Genomic DNA, 21,438 nt, shown 5'->3' on the forward strand with positions numbered 1-21,438 from the left:
AGCCCCAGATCCCCGTCGAGCCGAGGCTCGAACCAGGGACCGTTCACTTAGCGGTCAAGCGCTCTAACCACTTGGCCACCTGCGCTCCGAACAACGGCAAATATGCTGGAATTAAATTAGGAAACACTGGCCGTTCAAAAGGTTCCAAATTTTTTGGCTCGTTTTCTCTCCTTTTCTAGCAATTTTGTTAGTTTCTCAACTTCTTTCTGTGGTCTCTCTCTGTTCCTCCTGGACATACACTTTCCTGCTTCATGTTGCCTAAAACACAGCAAAAAAACATTTATAACTTCGGGGGTCAGTCATCATATAACATCAACAATAGGCTGGCTTCTTATTCTCAACTAGGCCACTGTCCATTTATTTTCAGTCCTTACTGGATACTACCCTGACCTTGAAGGTCCTGCCTGCTGCACTAGCTGTTGGACATTATCTGGACTCCGAGGAGGGGTGTCAAGAGCCTTCATCCTAGCCTTCGACTCCTTTAGGCCAATTTATGCTGACAACCCAGTCCTCGCAGACGGCGTCGCAGATAGCGTCTGCGTAGCCCCCCCCCTTCGCAGACGCTCTGTGCGCACCTCCCAAAAATTGCGACCACCGCAGAAGCCTCGCAGACAGCGTCGCAGACAAGAGAGCTCTGATTGGTCCACTCTACATCCGCTGTACATGCACTTCCGCTTCCCTACTTTCCCGGTTTGGTTTGTTTTCACGACCGCCATTTTTAAAAACACGAGCGAAGATGGAGCAGCACGAAGAGCGGTTGATCGAGGAAGTGAGGAAGTACGTACATCTATACGACTCCAGTTCTAGTCATTATAAGTAAGCGGAGGATAAACACTCCACTAACCACACCCACCAACTACTCCTAGCGATTTCGCGACATCGCGCCCCCTTGCGTTGTGGCGGTGAATAACATCACGCACGCCTATTACTCCCCGCTCAACGATAAATTACAACTGTCTGCGAAAAGCTGTCTGCGAAAGCCTTGTCGCAAGAGCATGCAGAGGCCTTTTCTCCTTTTGTTCTGTTCGCTCCACTTTTTTCGTAGCTGACGTTTGCCTCTCTCACGAAGATCATTCATCAACTTCTTCCTCCCTTCTTCTACATCATGTCTCCATCTCTGCCTCTCACTCTCTAAGTACTTTTGCCTCCTCTCGGGATCAGCGTCCCAGCGGGCACGGTATCGCTGTTGTCTTTCGGCAGCACTTAGTGTAGCCATGATCTGCCGATTATGAAATGTGTCATTATTCTTGATTTACTGACTGAGTGAGTATGGGACAAAGTGAGAGAGTGAAAGATACAGTGAGTGTGTGAATGAGTGAGTGAGTGACTGACTGAGTAAATGATTCAGTGAGTGAATGGGTGGATGAGAGGGATAGTGAGTGAGTGAGTAAGTGAGTGAGTGAGCGAGTGAGTGAGTGACAGAGTAAATTATTGTGAGTGAGGGTGGATTAGAGAGATAATATGAGAGTGATTGAGTGGGTGACTGAATGAAAAGCACAGAGAGTGGGTGGGTGGGTGACTGAATGAGTGAGAAGGATAGAAAGTGGGTGTGTGAGAGAGAGACAGACATAAGTGAGTGACATAGTTAGTGGGTGGATGAGAGGATGGAGAGCACGTGAGAGGTAGGAAGTGGTGAGAGGGTGAGCGAGCGAGTGAGGGAATGAGTGAGTGAAAGAGAGTGCATGCATTAGGATGAGCAAGAGACGAACCGAGGGTAAACAGAAAACAAAGTGATTATCCTACATCAAAAACATTAATAACACATGCCCTTGACCTTTCCTACTCCAGGCAGACATTATACCTTCTACATTTAGGCTCCAGTTTAATCAATTTTCAAATTTAAATGGCAACAAGAACCCCCCCCCCCCCATCACACCCATTACCACCCTGTCACAATACAAAGTGTTACGGGATGGTAAATTTTACCTTAAAATTGCTACAGCTCACCATGTGGTCAACTAGCTGAGCTAGTATATCGCCTATTCAGTCAAAAATATCTTTTTTTCATTAAAAGTTAAAAAAGAATGAAATTAAAACAGTTTCCGTGTCTATTATGCATGATGGGGTGGTAAGGTGAAGCTTGACAGACCCTGTCTAACATACAATAACAACAAATAAATAATGTGGGAAATTGTCTGCTTTTGAATTTGGCTCCTGTGAGGGTTCAGATGATGTCACTTCCTCTTTTTGATGTCATTTAAAGCAACAGTGCATTTTTATAGGCAGAAAATATAAACATAATGGGGTGGTAAGTCAAACTGAGGGACACACACAAATCATACATTTTTGTCCAAAAGTTATGTGTTTATTTTGAATAAATATAGTTTATAGTACAAGGGACATAACGTTAATCCTAAAAATAATAAAAGTTTGATTTAAAAAAACCCCACATTTTTATGTTTGTCTGTTAAATGAAAATTCCATGTAGACTATTGCAGACATGGCAAAATTGGCCAAGTCCTTATTAAAAATGACTAAAAAAGTGTATGCTATTCTTTTAGAATATCATTATCTCATATCATATAACAAGAAGACAGAGTCCTCTATATCCCCCGCCCTATATACCAACTATCTACCAAGTTTCAAGATATTATTTGTCACATTTTTCAAGTGCTGCTGCAGGAAACCAACCCTACCTCTTTACACTGACCACAGCAGCCCATGGCATAAACCCACCGGACCTTTGGTCAAGGTGAGCTAAAAATTAAAATTTATCACATTTCTTAGTATCAAAAGGTACATATACATTACTTAATCAACACATATACCAACTTTCAAGACCATACCACTCAGAGTTTTCAAGTTCTGCTCCAAAAACAAAACCTACCCCTAAGACTAAAATGAAAATTTCTCAATCTTCTTAGTATGAAAAGACACATCTACATCACCATGTCCATTGCCATGCGTGGTCTGGTACCGCCAGGCTCAGCCATGTCTCAGTGAAGCAGAGAAGGTTGCAGTCCCAAATGTCCCTCTGGAACTTGACTCTGGCCCTGAGGAAATCAAACTTGTTCTTGATGGATTGCACATTGGTTATCAGGACACTGGGCATGGGTGCACAATGTGCATGAGCCTGCAGCCTGGTCGTGACGTTGGATAATTTCCCCTGGGGTCATTGTTTTGGGTCACATCCTTTGTTGTCCTTCAAGATCTTTCTCTGCCAGGCTGAGTCTGGAGTTAAAAGCATCAATATGTAAGTAGATTGTAGACCAATAGAAATAAAGGTATTTCTATCATATCTAATCATTGTTGCCATCCTGAATAACTAAAAGTAACCAGCTGAATAATTTAAAATAGCAAGAAAGAAAGAAAGTGTGGCCAGAGCAGTTATCACAGCAGCCTCCTCACCGGCGCCATCTTAGGCAACTATCCACCTGCAGTTTGGAAGAATAAAGTGAATAAACAACACCAGCCTCTCAAATCCATGCATTATGCATGGGGGAAACCATGGCCTAGCAGCTTTGGGACCAAAATGTCGCCAGTTCGATTCCCTAGATCAGAAGGAATGTCTGAAGTGTCCTGGAGCAAGGTACCTAACCTCCAAGTGCTCCAATTATGTTGTACGTCACTCTGGATAAGAGCGTCTGCTAAATGCCAGTAATGTAATGAGATATCCTGTCGATGTCTTGATTTCATATAAAGTGAGTTTGTCTGCGTTAGCGTGCTTTGGCTTTCGTTATGTTTCACTCTTCTGCCTTCTCAGTGACATCCTGATAATTTTGCTCTTCCTGTGTTAGCACTTCCTGTAAGGGTGTAAATGTGTTCAAGTGCTAAACGTGCAGTGTGGGATCTATAGAGTGTGTTCATTATGATGAGACACGGTGCAGAAATTAATCAGTGTGTGTGTTTAGCTCTAATTCTCTCTTTGGATTAGCTTCATATCACTGAAGGTGATTAATACTAACATGGGCCACATACAGTAGATAGATAGATAGATAGATAGATAGATAGATAGATAGATAGATAGATAGATAGATAGATAGATAGATAGATAGTTGCATGTGCTGCATCATGTGGTGAAACACGAAAGAGGAAGTAGCAACTGAAAAAAGTTGTGGAAAGTATTACTTCATTGCATGTAATGGGTTTGTGGTTGTGTGTAGTTGTATATGTGGGGAGGCTGTCACTGAAGAGCGAATGTTTCTGCATTTCAGCACATTGTGTCTCTGCTTATGGACATTTAGTAAGTTGTGGACATACGTTATTAAAATGCTCTTGTGTTTTTATCTTCTTCTCCACATCACTGAAGGTGAGTCTGCTTCTCTCTCTCTCACCTACAGTATTTAATAATCTTTCATTAAAAATATGTCAGTATTTACTCTTAAAGCCTTTAAATCTTCAAATCATGGAGTAATCTTACTTATGACATGGAAATGTAAAGCACACACTGAATAACTGAACTTATTTGGGTCAGTTTTTTGGTTTTCTACAGTCATTACTTGTGGTGCAACATGATGACACTATCTGTATCTGTTTAGTGCTCGCAATATCCAGGATACAGAAATAGCATCAGTTTGCAGTAAAATAAGAGAAAATGTAATGTATAGTGGGATATCTAATGTTTTAGACAGGAGCTAGAATGATCAAGAGTCTCTTTATGTAACATTTTAAAATAAGTTTCTGTGCCCTTTATTATTGTGAGTATATAAGATGAACACAAACCCATAGACATGTAAGTTGCTTTGCTTTTGTCATGTAAGTGGTGGAGGTGGATGTAAGTGCAGAAAAGTGCTTATTGTGAATATAACAATATACAGGTATATAATCCAAGTCAGCAGGCAAAATCAGCAAGGGTGGACAGGCAAAGGTCGAGCGAGGCAGAAACAGACAATCTGAGGCACAGACAAAAGGCAAAGTCCAAAATACAGAATCTGAGTCGAGAACCAGAATAACAACAAACATACGGCTCAGTAAGGGTCACTGGGAACGCCATAGTCCGCAATGTTCTTAACAGTGTCCTTTTATGCATGCGCTATTCTGGGACACGTGTGTGTAATTAGTCTTTAAGGTGTGTGCTGCTCAGAGTGTGAATGTGTGCAATGGGACTTTCAAAGCATGCTAGGTGTTAACATACATGGATGCATGCAAATGTGACAGACCCCCCACAACAACAAAAAAATCTCCCTCCAGAGCTAAAACCCCTCTTGAATGTCCCTGGGGATGAGGACCTGGTGCTGGGTGCAGTGCCATTGGTGCTCTGCTCTGGCTTGAGAGGGACATGGCACCAGAACATGGATGTGGGTGGAAGTTTGGGTTCTGGTTGGACCTTAAATGGTGGTGAGGACACTGGTGGAGTTTTAGGCATGGGCTTAGATCAGGGGTGGGCAATTATTTTTTCCATGGGGCCACATGAGAAACAGAAATTTTTGTGGAGGGCCGGACCAAAAGGCTGAACTAAATTCTGCATAATATTAATTGTATTTCTTTATATAAAGCAGTAAATAACATTGTTTTTACAAGCTGCTAAGACTGGTAAGAGTATGGAAAAAACGAGGTTGCCTTACAAAAAATGTCATTTATTCAATCAAATTTCCCAAAACAATGGTTAACAAAATGTGAACGTTTGTGCCATTTTTTTTTCAGTCACATTCACCCCAAAACACAATGAAGACATCACAATATTGTCTTTCTACTCCAAATATCAAGCAAGATACATCATGTTATAATAATGATGCCCACGTTTGTAGTCGAATCACCTCATTTGGTGTTTTTCGCCGGAGATCGGCTCGGGCTCCAGCGCCTGCTGGTGACGTCATGCTATGTGATTGGCTGGACCGTTTGGAGGATGACATACAAGTTTGTGGTTGGTCTGGACAAATTACAGAAGTAGTTATCGCGGGATTAGGTTTCGTGGGATTTCATGTCATGTTCATGTCGTGCGTGTTGCGTTTTTGTTGAACACAATTTCAAAATAAAAGCAATGCACATTCAGTCCATGCATGAGGTAAAATTAGAAAATAAATTTATTTTGTAATTTCTAATTAACCTTACGCGGGCCGGTCAGAATGAACCAAAGGGCCGGATGCGGCCCGTGGGGCATAAAATGTCCAGGTCTGGCTTAGATGTAAACATGGATCTAGACCTGGACCTGGGTTCATGCATGGGTTCAGGTCTCGGCTTCACAGGAGGTCTGGACTTAGCTTCTGTGACAGTCTCGTCCTTGGTGAAGCCTGGCAGTGGAGTGATGATGTCCTCAAAGCCTGATGGTGGAGTAAAGAGCTCATTCATTCTGAAGCCAGGCAACAGAGTGACAAACTCCTCGAAACCAGGTGGTGGGGCGACGACGTCCTTGAAGCCCAGTGGGGAAGTGAATAGCTCGTCTAAGCTGAAACCTGACAGTGGAGTGACAAACTCCTCGAAACTAGGAGGTGAGATTATATATTTATAGCCAGGCAGCATGGCAAAGAGATTGTTCCCACTGAAAGCTGGAGCAGAGGCTGCCCTGTCGGCCCCTGGCACTGGCTCTGGAGTGGGGGCCACTGCTCCAGCATCTGGAGGGAGCTCTGGAGTGAAGGCCTCTTCCTCCTCTGCATCAGCTTCTGGAGTCTCAGCCCCCCCCCAAAAAAAAAAAAATTGGTGGGCCTCCTTCCTGGAGGTCTGGGACCAGGAGTTGAGTTCCTCGGTGAAAGACTGGGAGCCCCAGTGTCCTAGGTGCTGCATCTTCACTAGGTGTTCAACCCAGTGTGCCAGTGAGCCAGTAGATCATGCAGCTGACCCATAAGCACTCTGGAGATATGGGCTCCAATCAGGGGCGGAGCTAAGGGGTGGCCAGAGGGGGCCGTGGCCACCCCAGGGCACACCTTTGCCCCGCCCTGGTCACCCCAGGGCCGAACAATAAAATTTATAAAACCGATATGTCCCACGAAATGTTAGTTCCGCCCGCTGGATTTTTGTTTCGCCTATTTGGTTTCTGCGGGGATGCATTTTACCGTAGCACACAAACATTTCGTGTGTTCAAGCAGCAGGTGGTATCAGATAGTCATGCTCTACTCTGACAACACAACAACCTACGAACTACGTGAACGTGCGATTAATTTGGGATGTAAGTTATTCATCTCTTATACTCTCTTCAAGTTCTCACTTTGTAGACATACAGTTACAATTCTGTCGTCAGACAATTCAGAGTTTCCAGAAATCTCCAGAGTTTCCAGAAATCTCCACTTTGCCCGGAGTTTTCGAAAGTATCCGTTTTCAGTGACTGAAACCTTCATTTACATGTAAATGCAACCGTATAGATAAATGTGCGTCTTTATAGATATCCGGCTACAGTGCGATTTGTGCTGTGTGCACACACAGATAGATACTAGATAGATAGAAAGCAAAACATCGGTGGTTTTCAATTGTATGACTCAAAAGAGAAAATTACGTCGGCAAGTTAGCTGTCTGTGAATCACTTTGCTCACTCTAACCGCAGAATGCAACTTTTAAAGTTAATGTTTGAGGGCCATTCCATGTCAATTCACACACCCTCCCCAGTGACACCTCTTCAATTTGCCTGATATTTATTTTATTAGTGCCTTATGATGTCAAAAGAAAGAATCCAAAATTTTAGCTTCCTAGCTGGAACGGTTTTTGAATTTTGGCCCTTCAAAGTTTGGGTGCCACGCCCACTTTTGGGGTCTGGGAATTGTACACTTAATTTGCAAGCATTTTTGGAGGCCCATATCTTTTGTTCTAAGGGGAATATAGACCTGTAAATTGCTATATCCTATGTATTCTGGCCCTGTCTATCTGATTCTGCACCTAAAAATAGCACAAGTTTACTAACATTAGAGATATTAACCCCTTAAAAGTGGATTTTTTTAATGACAATTTTTTTTGACATTTCAGGGGTCCATATCTTGGAAAGTTTTTGTGTTGATAGGGTTTAAACTGATTTATCATCATATTTGGGAACTCTACTGTGTACTTAGAGAGTTTCAGGGCACTCAGAGGTTTGGTGGGGGTACAGGAGGGCCCCAAATATGGCTTCGGGACAAAATTACCGTTTGGTGCGTCCTACTTCAGGCCATTAGTTGGCCATGTGGGCACATGATGACTGGAATGAGCCTTTAACCCTATCAGCAGACACCTTTTATCAAACTTTTAAGCCAATAAAAACTTTGATTATCCAACTCCTTCAATATAAAATAAGCATTTGTATATGGTACTATTTTTGCATATTTTCTGAAAAATCCTAAGTCGGGAAAGTAGGTCAACTGTTGTTTTGACTGCCTGTTCATGTTTAAGGTAGTAAAAGCACACCCATATAGTGATTTTAATCTATGGGAAGATTATTTATACCCAATACCCCATTAGTTATATTGACAATTACAAGGGATAAACCCTTTCCCGGCTGTTTCACGATGCCGTTTTTTTTTTTTTTTTTACATTTGACACCTTTCCCTGTATCCAACCAAACTCTGACCACTATACACTTAATAGTTAAATGCATCTTTCAAACAGGAAAGGGAAAGATGCAAACAAGGGGATGATCCCAAGAAAAACATCCTGGTTGCTTTACTACATTTGTTCTGACATCCGATCTGGAAGTTAAACCTAGACTCATCAGGTTTTTTTTTTTTTTCAAGAAAAGGGGAAGGGGCCCCTAGCCACTCATGTGGGGAACATTAGCATATCAATTAGTATTCCCCCTTTTTATTAATTGATATGCTAATTTTCCCCACATGAGTGGCTAGGGGCCCCTTCCCCTTTTCTTGAAAAAAAAAAAAAACCCTGATGAGTCTAGGTTTAACTTCCAGATCGGATGTCAGAACAAATGTAGTAAAGCAACCAGGATGTTTTTCTTGGGATGATCCCCTTGTTTGCATCTTTCCCTTTCCTGTTTGAAAGATGCATTTAACTATTAAGTGTATAGTGGTCAGAGTTTGGTTGGATACAGGGAAAGGTGTCAAATGTAAAAAAAAAAAAAAACCGGCATCGTGAAACAGCCGGGAAAGGGTTTATCCCTTGTAATTGTCAATATAACTAATGGGGTATTGGGTATAAATAATCTTCCCATAGATTAAAATCACTATATGGGTGTGCTTTTACTACCTTAAGCATGAACAGGCAGTCAAAACAACAGTTGACCTACTTTCCGGATTTAAGATTTTTCAGAAAATATGCAAAAATAGTACCATATACAAATGCTTATTTTATATTGAAGGAGTTGGATAATCAAAGTTTTTATTGGCTTAAAAGTTTGATAAAAGGTGTCTGTTGATAGGGTTAAAGGCTCATTCCAGTCATCATGTGCCCACATGGCCAACTAATGGCCTGACGTAGGACGTACCAAATGGTAATTTTGTCCCGAAGCCATATTTGTGGCCCTCCTGTACCCCCACCAAACCTCTGAGTGCCCTGAAACTCTCTAAGTACACAGTAGAGTTCCCAAATATGATGATAAATCAGTTTAAACCCTATCAACACAAAAACTTTCCAAGATATGGACCCCTGAAATGTCAAAAAAAAATTGTCATTAAAAAAAATCCACTTTTAAGGGGTTAATATCTCTAAAGTTAGTAAACTTGTGCTATTTTTAGGTGCAGAATCAGATAGACAGGGCCAGAATACATAGATATAGCAATTTACAGGTCTATATTCCCCTTAGAACAAAAGATATGGGCCTCCAAAAATGCTTGCAAATTAAGTGTACAATTCCCGGACCCCAAAAGTGGGCGCGGCACCCAAACTTTGAAGGGCCATAACTCAAAAAACGTTCGAGCTAGGAAGCTAAAATTTTGGATTCTTTCATTTGACATCATAAGGCACTAAGAAAATTAAAATAAGGCAAATTGAAGAGGTGTCACTGGGGAGGTTTTGGGCATTTGTGTGAATTGACATGGAATGACCCTTGTCTGTTAAATGAAAATATAGAGATGTTGTGTGTTACTGGTGAGAGTACACATTGATTAATAATTGTCACACTCATACATCCACAACACTCCTGCATTCTCTCAACACACACTCTCCCCTTACCCCTCTCTCTCTCACACACACACTCTCCCCCTACCCCTCTCTCTCTCACACACACACTCTCCCCCTACCCCTCTCTCTCTCACACACACACTCTCCCCCTACCCCTCTCTCTCTCACACACACACTCTCCCCCTACCCCTCTCTCTCTCACACACACACTCTCCCCCTACCCCTCTCTCTCTCACACACACACTCTCCCCCTACCCCTCTCTCTCTCACACACACTCTCCCCCTACCCCTCTCTCTCTCACACACACACTCTCCCCCTACCCCTCTCTCTCTCACACACACACTCTCCCCCTACCCCTCTCTCTCTCACACACACACTCTCCCCCTACCCCTCTCTCTCTCTCTCACACACACTCTCCCCCTACCCCTCTCTCTCTCACACACACACTCTCCCCCTACCCCTCTCTCTCTCTCACACACACACTCTCCCCTTACCCCTCTCTCTCTCACACACACACTCTCCCCCCTACCCCTCTCTCTCTCACACACACTCTCCCCCTACCCCTCTCTCTCTCACACACACACTCTCCCCCTACCCCTCTCTCTCTCACACACACACTCTCCCCCTACCCCTCTCTCTCTCACACACACACTCTCCCCCTACCCCTCTCTCTCTCTCACACACACACTCTCCCCCTACCCCTCTCTCTCTCACACACACACACTCTCCCCTTACCCCTCTCTCTCTCACACACACACTCTCCCCCTACCCCTCTCTCTCTCACACACACTCTCCCCCTACCCCTCTCTCTCTCTCACACACACTCTCCCCCTACCCCTCTCTCTCTCACACACACACTCTCCCCCTACCCCTCTCTCTCTCACACACACACTCTCCCCCTACCCCTCTCTCTCTCTCACACACACTCTCCCCCTACCCCTCTCTCTCACACACACACACTCTCCCCCTACCCCTCTCTCTCTCTCACACACACTCTCCCCCTACCCCTCTCTCTCACACACACACACACTCTCCCCCTACCCCCTCTCTCTCACACACACACACTCTCCCCCTACCCCTCTCTCTCTCACACACACACTCTCCCCCTACCCCTCTCTCTCTCACACACACTCTCCCCCTACCCCTCTCTCTCTCACACACACACTCTCCCCTACCCCTCTCTCTCTCTCACACACTCTCCCCCTACCCCTCTCTCTCTCACACACACACTCTCCCCCTACCCCTCTCTCTCTCACACACACACTCTCCCCCTACCCCTCTCTCTCTCACACACACACTCTCCCCCTACCCCTCTCTCTCTCACACACACACTCTCCCCCTACCCCTCTCTCTCTCACACACACTCTCCCCCTACCCCTCTCTCTCTCACACACACACTCTCCCCCTACCCCTCTCTCTCTCACACACACACTCTCCCCCTACCCCTCTCTCTCTCACACACACACACTCTCCCCCTACCCCTCTCTCTCTCTCACACACACACTCTCCCCCTACCCCTCTCTCTCTCACACACACACACTCTCCCCTTACCCCTCTCTCTCTCACACACACACTCTCCCCTACCCCTCTCTCTCTCACACACACACTCTCCCCCTACCCCTCTCTCTCTCACACACACACTCTCCCCCTACCCCTCTCTCTCTCACACACACACACTCTCCCCCTACCCCTCTCTCTCTCACACACACACTCTCCCCCTTACCCCTCTCTCTCTCACACACACACTCTCCCCCTACCCCTCTCTCTCTCACACACACTCTCCCCCTACCCCTCTCTCTCTCTCACACACACTCTCCCCCTACCCCTCTCTCTCTCACACACACACTCTCCCTCTACCCCTCTCTCTCTCACACACACACACTCTCCCCCTACCCCTCTCTCTCTCACACACACACACTCTCCCCCTACCCCTCTCTCTCTCACACACACACACTCTCCCCCTACCCCTCTCTCTCTCACACACACTCTCCCCCTACCCCTCTCTCTCACACACACACACACTCTCCCCCTACCCCTCTCTCTCTCACACACACACTCTCCCCCTACCCCTCTCTCTCTCACACACACTCTCCCCCTACCCCTCTCTCTCTCACACACACACTCTCCCCCTACCCCTCTCTCTCACACACACTCTCCCCCTACCCCTCTCTCTCTCACACACACACACTCTCCCCCTACCCCTCTCTCTCTCTCACACACACACTCTCCCCCTACCCCTCTCTCTCTCACACACACACACACTCTCCCCTTACCCCTCTCTCTCTCACACACACACTCTCCCCCTACCCCTCTCTCTCTCACACACACACTCTCCCCCTACCCCTCTCTCTCTCTCACACACACTCTCCCCCTACCCCTCTCTCTCACACACACACACTCTCCCCCTACCCCTCTCTCTCTCTCACACACACTCTCCCCCTACCCCTCTCTCTCTCACACACACACACTCTCCCCCTACCCCTCTCTCTCTCACACACACACTCTCCCCTTACCCCTCTCTCTCTCACACACACACTCTCCCCCTACCCCTCTCTCTCTCACACACACACACTCTCCCCCTACCCCTCTCTCTCTCTCTCACACACTCTCCCCCTACCCCTCTCTCTCTCACACACACACTCTCCCCCTACCCCTCTCTCTCACACACACACTCTCCCCCTACCCCTCTCTCTCTCTCACACACACACTCTCCCCCTACCCCTCTCATGCACCACATTTCTATATTTACATGTAACACACTCACTCATACACAACACTTATGCACTCTCTTAACACACTATCTATCTCTCTCTCTCTCACACACACACACACACACACACACACACAATTTGTGCACTACATTTCTATATTTACATGTAACATTCATACACTCTCAACACAGACACACAACTCATGCACGACTTTTTTATATTTAAATGTAACACTCATGCACTGTCAACTCTCTCTCTCTCTCTCATATATGAACACATACTTCACTCTCAACACACACTATGTCTTTCTCTCACTCACTATAAGATACAACTCATGCACTCTCAACACACACACACACACACACACACACACACACACACACACACACACACACACACCACTCATGCATGATGCACTACATTTCTATATTTACATGTAATACACTCACTGGTATACACAACACTCATGCACTCTGAACACACACACACTCACCCACACACCACCCATGCACTACATTTCTATATTCACATATAACACACACAACACTCATGCACTCTGAACATACACTCTGTCTCTCACACACACAACTTATTGCACTTCATTTTTGTATTTACATGTAATATATCTACACACACACACACACACACACACACACACAATTCGTATACTACAGCTCATCTATATCTACATGCAGTGCACATACTTTCTCTCTCTCTCTCTCTGTCTCTCTCACACACCACTCATGCACTACACCTCATCTATGTCATGTTACATCAGTGTAACACTTTCACTCACTCACTCACTCACTCACACACGTGCATACACACGCACACATTTTGTAACTTAACACATTTAGTTTGTACAGTACTTGCAATGGACAATATCACAACATGTTGTAAGTGTTTACATATGTTGTATGTATGAGTTAAGTATACAAGTATTTTCCTTTTCCTGAGCAAAGCACTCTTTATTCAAGCCTGACTAATATCTTTCCTACTTCCCAGGTGCCTGGGACAGGTGATCTCTTAGTTTTTACTTTTGCATTTTAGTAGTGATCGTTAAAATCCTGATGCTTAACTAGAGTAAACAAGTTGGATGGTTTCTTTGTTTTGCAGATGCTTTATATTACATAAATAAATTAATACATTAATTTCTGACCTCTTGGCTCACATGCGTTTTGTTCATGAGTTAGGCACCAGATATGCCACCAGATACATCAGAATACAGGAAATCAAATCTAGCTAATTCAGAATTTCCCAGGGGAGGACCCCCGGAACCCCCCCCCCTTTATTTAGTCACAGCATGGCCACCCCTTGTATATCCTTGGCCCCCATTTGGCCACCCCATGTAAAAAATCCTGGCTACGCCACTGGCTCCAATAAGTCCTAGTCGAAAAAGCTGCACTGTGGCAAAAATCCATTTGGATTTGGTGCTGGTATTTTTAGCCCCAGCCATTGAAAAAAAATCACAGATCCTGGGTTCAGCAACCTGACCTCAGCATGGAACAGTACAGCCTTTTCTCCTCCATGACATGCGTGTATTAGGTTAAATATTCTGTCATGTAAGTGTCAGAGGCCGATGTAAGTTAAGAAGAGTGTTTATTGTGAAAATAACAATACGCGGGCATCTAATCCAAGTCAGCAGGCAAAATCAGCAATGGTGGACAGGCAAAGGTCGAGCGAGGCACAAATGGAAAATTGGAGGCACAGACAAAGGCCAAAGTCCAAATACAGAATCAGAGTCCAGAACCAGAATAACAACATAAACATACGGCTCAGTAAGGGTCACTGGGAATGCAATACTTCATAATGTTGTAGAGTGAACAGCGTCCTTTTACAATGCTGATTCCAAAACAGTTGTGACAAAGTATAAATTGTAAATAAAAATGGAATGCAATAATTTACAAATCTCAAAAACTGATATTGTATTCACAAAAGAACATAGACAACATATCAAATGCCGAAAGTGAGACATTTTGAAATTTCATGACAGCAACACATCTCAAAAACGTTGGGACAGGGGCAATAAGAGGCTGGAAAAGTTAAAGGTACAAGAAAGGAACAGATGGAGGACCAAATTGCAACTCATTAGGTCAATTGGCAATAGGTCATTAACATGACTGGGTATAAAAAGAGCATCTTGGAGTGGCAGCGGCTCTCAGAAGTAAAGATGGGAAGAGGATCACCAATCCCCCTAATTCTGCGCCGACAAATAGTGGAGCAATATCAGAAAGGAGTTCGACAGTGTAAAATTGCAAAGAGTTTGAACATATCATCATCGACAGTGCATAATATCATCAAAAGATTCAGAGAATCTGGAAGAATCTCTGTGCGTAAGGGTCAAGGCCGGAAAACCATACTGGGTGCCCATGATTTTCGGGCCCTTAGACGGCACTGCATCACATACAGGCATGCTTCTGTATTGGTCACAAAATGGGCTCAGGAATATTTCCAGAGAACATTATCTGTGAACACAATTCACCGTGCCATCCGCCATTGCCAGATAAAACTCTAGTTGAAAGAAGAAGCCATATCTAAACATGATCCAGAAGCGCAGACGTCTTCTCTGGGCCAAGGCTCATTTAAAATGGACTGTGGCAAAGTGGAAAACTGTTCTGTGGTCAGACGAATCAAAATTTGAAGTTCTTTATGGAAATCAGGGACGCCGTGTCATTCGGACTAAAGAGGAGAAGGACGACCCAAGTTGTTATCAGCGCTCAGTTCAGAAGTCTGCATCTCTGATGGTATGGGGTTACATTAGTGCGTGTGGCATGGGCAGCTTACACATCTGGAAAGACACCATCAATTCTGAAAGGTATATCCAGGTTCTAGAGCAACATATGCTCCCATCCAGACGACGTCTCTTTCAGGGAAGACCTTGCATTTTCCAACATGACGATGCCAAACCACATACTGCATCAATTACAGCATCATGGCTGCGTAGAAGAAGGGTCCGGGTACTGAACTGGCCAGCCTGCAGTCCAGATCTTTCACCCATAGAAAACATTTGGCGCATGATAAAACGAAAGATACGACAAAAAAGACCTAAGAAAGTTGAGCAACTGGAATCCTACATTAGACAAGAATGGGTTAACATTCCTATCCCTAAACTTGAGCAACTTGTCTCCTCAGTCCCCAGACGTTTACAGACTGTTGTAAAGAGTAAAGGGGATGTCTCACAGTGGGAAACATGGCCTTGTCCCAACTTTTTTGAGATGTGTTGTTGTCATGAAATTTAAAATCACCTAATTTTTCTCTTTAAATGATACATTTTCTCAGTTTAAACATTTGATATGTCATCTATGAGGGGCGGCACGGTGGTGTAGTGGTTTGCGCTGTCGCCTCACAGCAAGAAGGTCCTGGGTTCGAGCCCCGGGGCCGGCGAGGGCCTTTCTGTGTGGAGTTTGCATGTTCTCCCCGTGTCCGCGTGGGTTTCCTCCGGGTGCTCCGGTTTCCCCCACAGTCCAAAGACATGCAGGTTAGGTTAACTGGTGACTCTAAAAATTGACCGTAGGTATGAATGTGAGTGTGAATGGTTGTCTGTGTCTATGTGTCAGCCCTGTGATGACCTGGCGACTTGTCCAGGGTGTACCCCGCCTTTCGCCCGTAGTCAGCTGGGATAGGCTCCAGCTTGCCTGCGACCCTGTAGAAGGATAAAGCGGCTAGAGATAATGAGATGAGATGTCATCTATGTTCTATTCTGAATAAAATATGGATTTTTGAAACTTCCACATCATTGCATTCCGTTTTTATTTACAATTTTACTTTGTCCCAACTTTTTTGGAATCGGGGTTGTATGCATGCGCTGATTATGCTCTAATCTTGGACAGGCATGTGTAATTAGTCTTTGAGGTGTGCGCTGCTCAGAGCGTGAATACATGCGTGTGGAAGTTCGATGTGCCCCGGCACGATCGTGCGTGGATCTGACAGCTTTTTTTTTTTTGGTAAGCTTGATACTTTGGTTAAGTAAAGCACTGGAGTTTAAGTCTCAGTTAATTTATTGGTAAATGTGGTTAAATCAGTGTAAGCTAGAAGAAAGAAGTGGTGCATCAGTGATTAAAGATTTGAGCATACAAAGGTTATGAGTTCAAATCCCAGCACTATGAAGCTGCTCTGGTGCCGGGAGTAACCTTCACCTGCTCAGGTGTGTCCTGCTCCAGTTTTATAAGATGCTTTGGGTAAAAGCATCAGCCAAATGGAGTGGATTAGATTTTATCTTCAAATTTACAGTAGATTAGAAAAAGCATACAGCACAGTGACATATTGTTCATAAAATTACTTGTAAATAATGTTTTATAATTATTTGTGACCTATCTGTGACTCTTTCAGGCAAGCTTTCGAAACAAGAGTAAATGAATATTGCACTTCAGATACTGACTTTATTTGTATTTGTATCCATTTCAATCTGTTTATACAGTTTATCTGTTTATGTTTTCATATTCAGTTACATCCCGACTGTGGACTTCAGTGAGTGGTAGATGTTAGTGAGTTGTAGAGTTCCAGGTTGTCTGTAGTTGTGTAGAGTTGCTGCAGATGGTGAACTGCTCATTAACACATCATTACCTGCTGTGTTCCTACAGGCTGCTGGCTGGAAGGAAATGAAGGCTTAATAAGAATCACTGCATACACAGGAGACTCAGTACTGCTGCCCTGCTCCTGCACTGACCTCCAAACCACACCTGAGACATTCACATGGGAGAGATACACAACATATGCATATAAATGGGTAAAGATATCTCCTGAGAGTGAGCAGTACAAAGAGAGATTTCAGCTGGTTAATGATCGCTCTTCAGGAAATCTCTCTCTGCTCATATCACACCTGACTGAAGAGGATGGAGGAGATTACAGGTGTAGTGTTAAAGGGAGTCAATACAGAGACATCAAACTCACTGTTAAAGGTAAAGGACTCATTTTTATTCACAATGCTACTTCAGTGATAATCTCATGACAGATTAATCTGATGTTGTAACAGCGATGCAATTTGTTGATGTTTGTTCATTCTCCAGGTTGCACACTGAATCAACCGACAGAGACTGTGACTGGATACGTGGGACAGTCTGTCCTTCTGCCCTGCTCCTGCTCTGAACTACAAGCCAAACCACAAGCTTTCACATGGAGATTTTCTAAAGAATCTGGTTACAAAGAAATCTTCCCAAAGGACCAGACAAATCTCTACACAGACAGAGTTCAGCTCTTTAATGATCATCTTCCAGGAAATCTCTCTCTACTGGTATCACACCTGACTGTAGAGGATGGAGGAGATTACAGGTGTAGGATCAGGTACAGAATCTACAGAGACATCCGTCTCACAGTAAGAGGTAAAATGACCTTCTGTAAATAAACCATGTGTGAAGTTGACTACAGTATGTAGCTAAAGTAAAGAAATATAAAGAAATAGAGGAAAAGTGCAACATAAAATCAGAAATAAAATGTAAGAATCAGATGTGAAAAGTTTCTGTTCTGTGTTCTGCCCCTCGTCTGTGTTTGTGTTGATGATGATGATGGATTATCTGAGTTTGTGTTCTGACCCGCTTTCACTTCTCACTACGATTCCTGGATTGTCTTTAATAAAGAACATACTGAGTTTACACACTTGTGTCTTGCCTTCACTCACTGCATCTCACACTCCATTTCTAACTTATTAAACCTTTCTCTCCTTGCAGATGCACCAGTGACCAGAACAACTTCACCTCATTCCAAACCAGGTACCACACACCACTGATACACACTGGAATGAAAAGGGTTTATTAGTGTGTTAGTACATCAGCTCACAGCAAGAATCACACACTAACTTTATCTGGTACACTTTATCCTGTACATGTCACAATAACAACAAAATCAACCCCAGTGGTTAATGACAAAACATCTGCACCCTCTGAAACATCTGAAACAGGTACTGATCAATACACTCCATTAATTTCTGTTCATTTCAGATGAAGTTTCATGATGTTCTCGTAACATCTCCAGGAACATAATTATCTCTTAAAACTACTCTTTATAAATACAGAACTTTTATAAGCTCTAAAAATGATCCAGATGGTTAGTTAGTGAAGCAAATAAATCTTAAAATTAGTCTTAGATTATCTGAAGTGTCCACCAGACTACAATCTGTGAATGAGCCATTGCTATACGTAGGTACAATAATGTATTAGAACGAGCGCATTGATATAAACCTGTGACATTCAGCTGCAGATTTGTTAGTACAGCAAAACCAATTCTTGTGATCAATGATAAAGTGAATCCACAATCATCTGAACCATCTGAAAAATGTAACGATGAATTGACTGCATTAACTTCATTTACAGTTTTTGTGCTTCATGCTTGTTTGACATTTACAGGAATGCAAAGATTTATTTTCTCTGGGAAAGGACCAAAGTACTCATTTCTAATCATATATACATGCTCTAAAAGTAGATTAAAATGTTTAATGATTACAATTGGGGCGGCACGGTGGTGTTGTGGTTAGCGCTGTCACCTCACAGCAAGAAGGTCCGGGTTCGAGCCCCGTGGCCGGCGAGGGCCTTTCTGTGCGGAGTTTGCATGTTCTCCCCGTGTCCGCGTGGGTTTCCTCCGGGTGCTCCGGTTTCCCCCACAGTCCAAAGACATGCAGGTTAGGTTAACTGGTGACTCTAAATTGACCGTAGGTGTGAATGTGAGTGTGAATGGTTGTCTGTGTCTATGTGTCAGCCCTGTGATGACCTGGCGACTTGTCCAGAGTGTACCCCACCTTTTGCCCGTAGTCGGCTGGGATAGTCTCCGGCTTGCCTGCGACCCTGTAGAACAGGATAAAGAGGCTAGAGATAATGAGATGAGATGATTTTCCACCAGTTGAATACACAATGATATCATTTGCTCATAAGGAATTAAACATGACGTGGTGTGCAGAGGGTAACCATCAGGGCCTTCTAGACCTCCAGAGAAGGCTCAAACATATTAGCATTTCAAAGGTTATATTTAATTTCCTTCATTCTTTAATTTCTTTCATAATTTCATGATAATTATTCTTTTCTAATTCTGCCTCATTTTCTGTCAAATTTGCTTCACAAATGAAAGGGTTACTGTCCTGAAAACATTAAAATCCAGTTATCCAATGAGATTTGTTTGTTTGTTGTCTCTAGGCTGAGAAGAGTTTCGAGCTGGCTCACTCATTGGTTAGGACTTCCTTGCCAGGACAGAAGGCCATGGCAGTGTGTGTTTATGCAGGAAATGACAAATGACTGATTGGTTAATCAGATTTTGATTTATAGTGGGAGGGAACAAAAATTTATCACCCTAGGCCTTCTCAAAGGCCAACACGGGCTTAACCGCGAGTCGGCACCGTCTGCGCAGTAGTGAAGTCACCTTCCAGTCAGTGTAGCGTTCATTAGTCATGTTAACGGATGCTAATAAAGTGGTCAAGCCAGTGTTATCGAGAGCTACAGGCTAACGACTGAGAAACTAAGATTTCTGTCTCCAGACTCTTCTTCCACGCTGCACGCTTGCCACGGTATTTTTCACTCAGACTTAAAGATTCATTTCCCTGTATCCCTGTACTTAGTTACTTTTAAAATCAGCATTGACAGCTACATACGACGGAGCTACCTGCAGCCTGCCGCTGATCCCTTACAAAATCCTTTGCCCTGTTGCCTTTTTGATATCTGAGTAAGTTTTGGCTGAGCTCAAGTCCCAACTCTAATAGGAACGGTTCTCCACTGGTGGTGTGCATTACTGAACATTTAAACCTGTAATTTGCAGCAGCGCGATAATCTGAGCAGCTCTTATAGAATATTAATCAACTCCGTTTGACCAATCAGAATGTTTTTATTGCTTTTCACTGTGAACTCTTCAAACACAGATCCTCAACACATCTACATCAGCGTTGGTGTTGTGATGGCTCTGTTGCTGCTGCTGATCTTCGGAGGAGTCATGTACTGGAAACACATTGGTACACACACCCACATATGCGTATGCGCACACACGCACGCATGCACAGTGAGTGATTTTTACAGTCTCACTCTGTCTTGTTTCATTCTGTAGAACAGAGACGTAGACAGACTGAGATCAGTGATGGACAAACAGGACAGCAGACACAGCAGAAGAAGAAGGTGAATGCACACATCCATGTTGTTTCACTAGTGGGATGTTCTTTAGTAACAAGTCTTACATTCGATGTGTGTGTGTGTGTGTGTGTGTGTGTGTGCACCCGGGTGTGTAGAACTTTACCGAACCTATGAACTTGATCACAACATCAGAACCCACTTATGAATCAGTACACACACAGGTGAGTGTGTTTAAGTGCTCAGGACAATCTGTGTTGCTGATTTGTGCATTTGTTTCTGCGTGCATGTGTGTGGGATGTTCTAATATAACTTGTTTTTCTACAGAATGATTCTGTTGTGCCGTACACAGCTATAAACCCACAATCTCAACGCAACAATGTGGAAGAAAAGGTGTGTATTGTTCTAGAAATGTGTATCTCGTGTGTGTGTGTGTGTGTGTGTGTGTGTGTGTGCACGCATGTGTGTAATCACATGTTATTGATCTTCTATCTCATCAGGATGATGTGACGTACTTGACTGTAGTCCACGGCAACACTGTGAGAGCAGCACACACTCAACAGGCATCAGGAGATACGACAGTATATGCCAGCATCAAAACTAATTAAGTAACACACACACACACACACGAGTATATCTGTGAGGCATTTCCATTGACTTGTTCGTTGTTGTAGCAAAATGATTCAACACTTACACAATTTTTTTATTTTATGTTTTTATGAAATATTGTTTAAAATTATTTTGAACTAATATTAATTTATTGTGATTAACAACAACAATA

At 43.7% G+C, this 21,438-nt stretch overlaps 1 protein-coding gene across 1 annotated transcript; it reads left to right on the forward strand.

Annotated features, from left to right (window-relative positions):
* Positions 1-4,141: 4,141 nt before the first annotated feature.
* LOC132872165 (uncharacterized) lies at positions 4,142-21,438 on the forward strand. The gene is made up of 9 exons (XM_060906789.1): positions 4,142-4,249; positions 17,202-17,519; positions 17,628-17,939; positions 18,285-18,326; positions 20,456-20,545; positions 20,638-20,705; positions 20,816-20,881; positions 20,985-21,050; positions 21,158-21,438. The coding sequence occupies exons 1-9, from the start codon at positions 4,210-4,212 to the stop codon at positions 21,263-21,265; spliced, it is 1,110 nt and encodes a 369-aa protein (XP_060762772.1). The 5' UTR covers positions 4,142-4,209; the 3' UTR covers positions 21,266-21,438.

This window comes from Neoarius graeffei, chromosome 2, assembly GCF_027579695.1.
Source record: "Neoarius graeffei isolate fNeoGra1 chromosome 2, fNeoGra1.pri, whole genome shotgun sequence".
NCBI lineage: Eukaryota > Metazoa > Chordata > Actinopteri > Siluriformes > Ariidae > Neoarius > Neoarius graeffei.

Excerpts from the sequence above, each read along its gene's own strand:
- LOC132872165 (XM_060906789.1), top strand. The coding sequence starts at position 4,210 with ATGCTCTTGTGTTTTTATCTTCTTCTCCACATCACTGAAG. Across the intron at positions 17,940-18,284 it reads CATCCGTCTCACAGTAAGAG|ATGCACCAGTGACCAGAACA; the intron begins GTAAAATGACCT and ends CTCTCCTTGCAG. Across the intron at positions 20,882-20,984 it reads ATGAATCAGTACACACACAG|AATGATTCTGTTGTGCCGTA; the intron begins GTGAGTGTGTTT and ends GTTTTTCTACAG.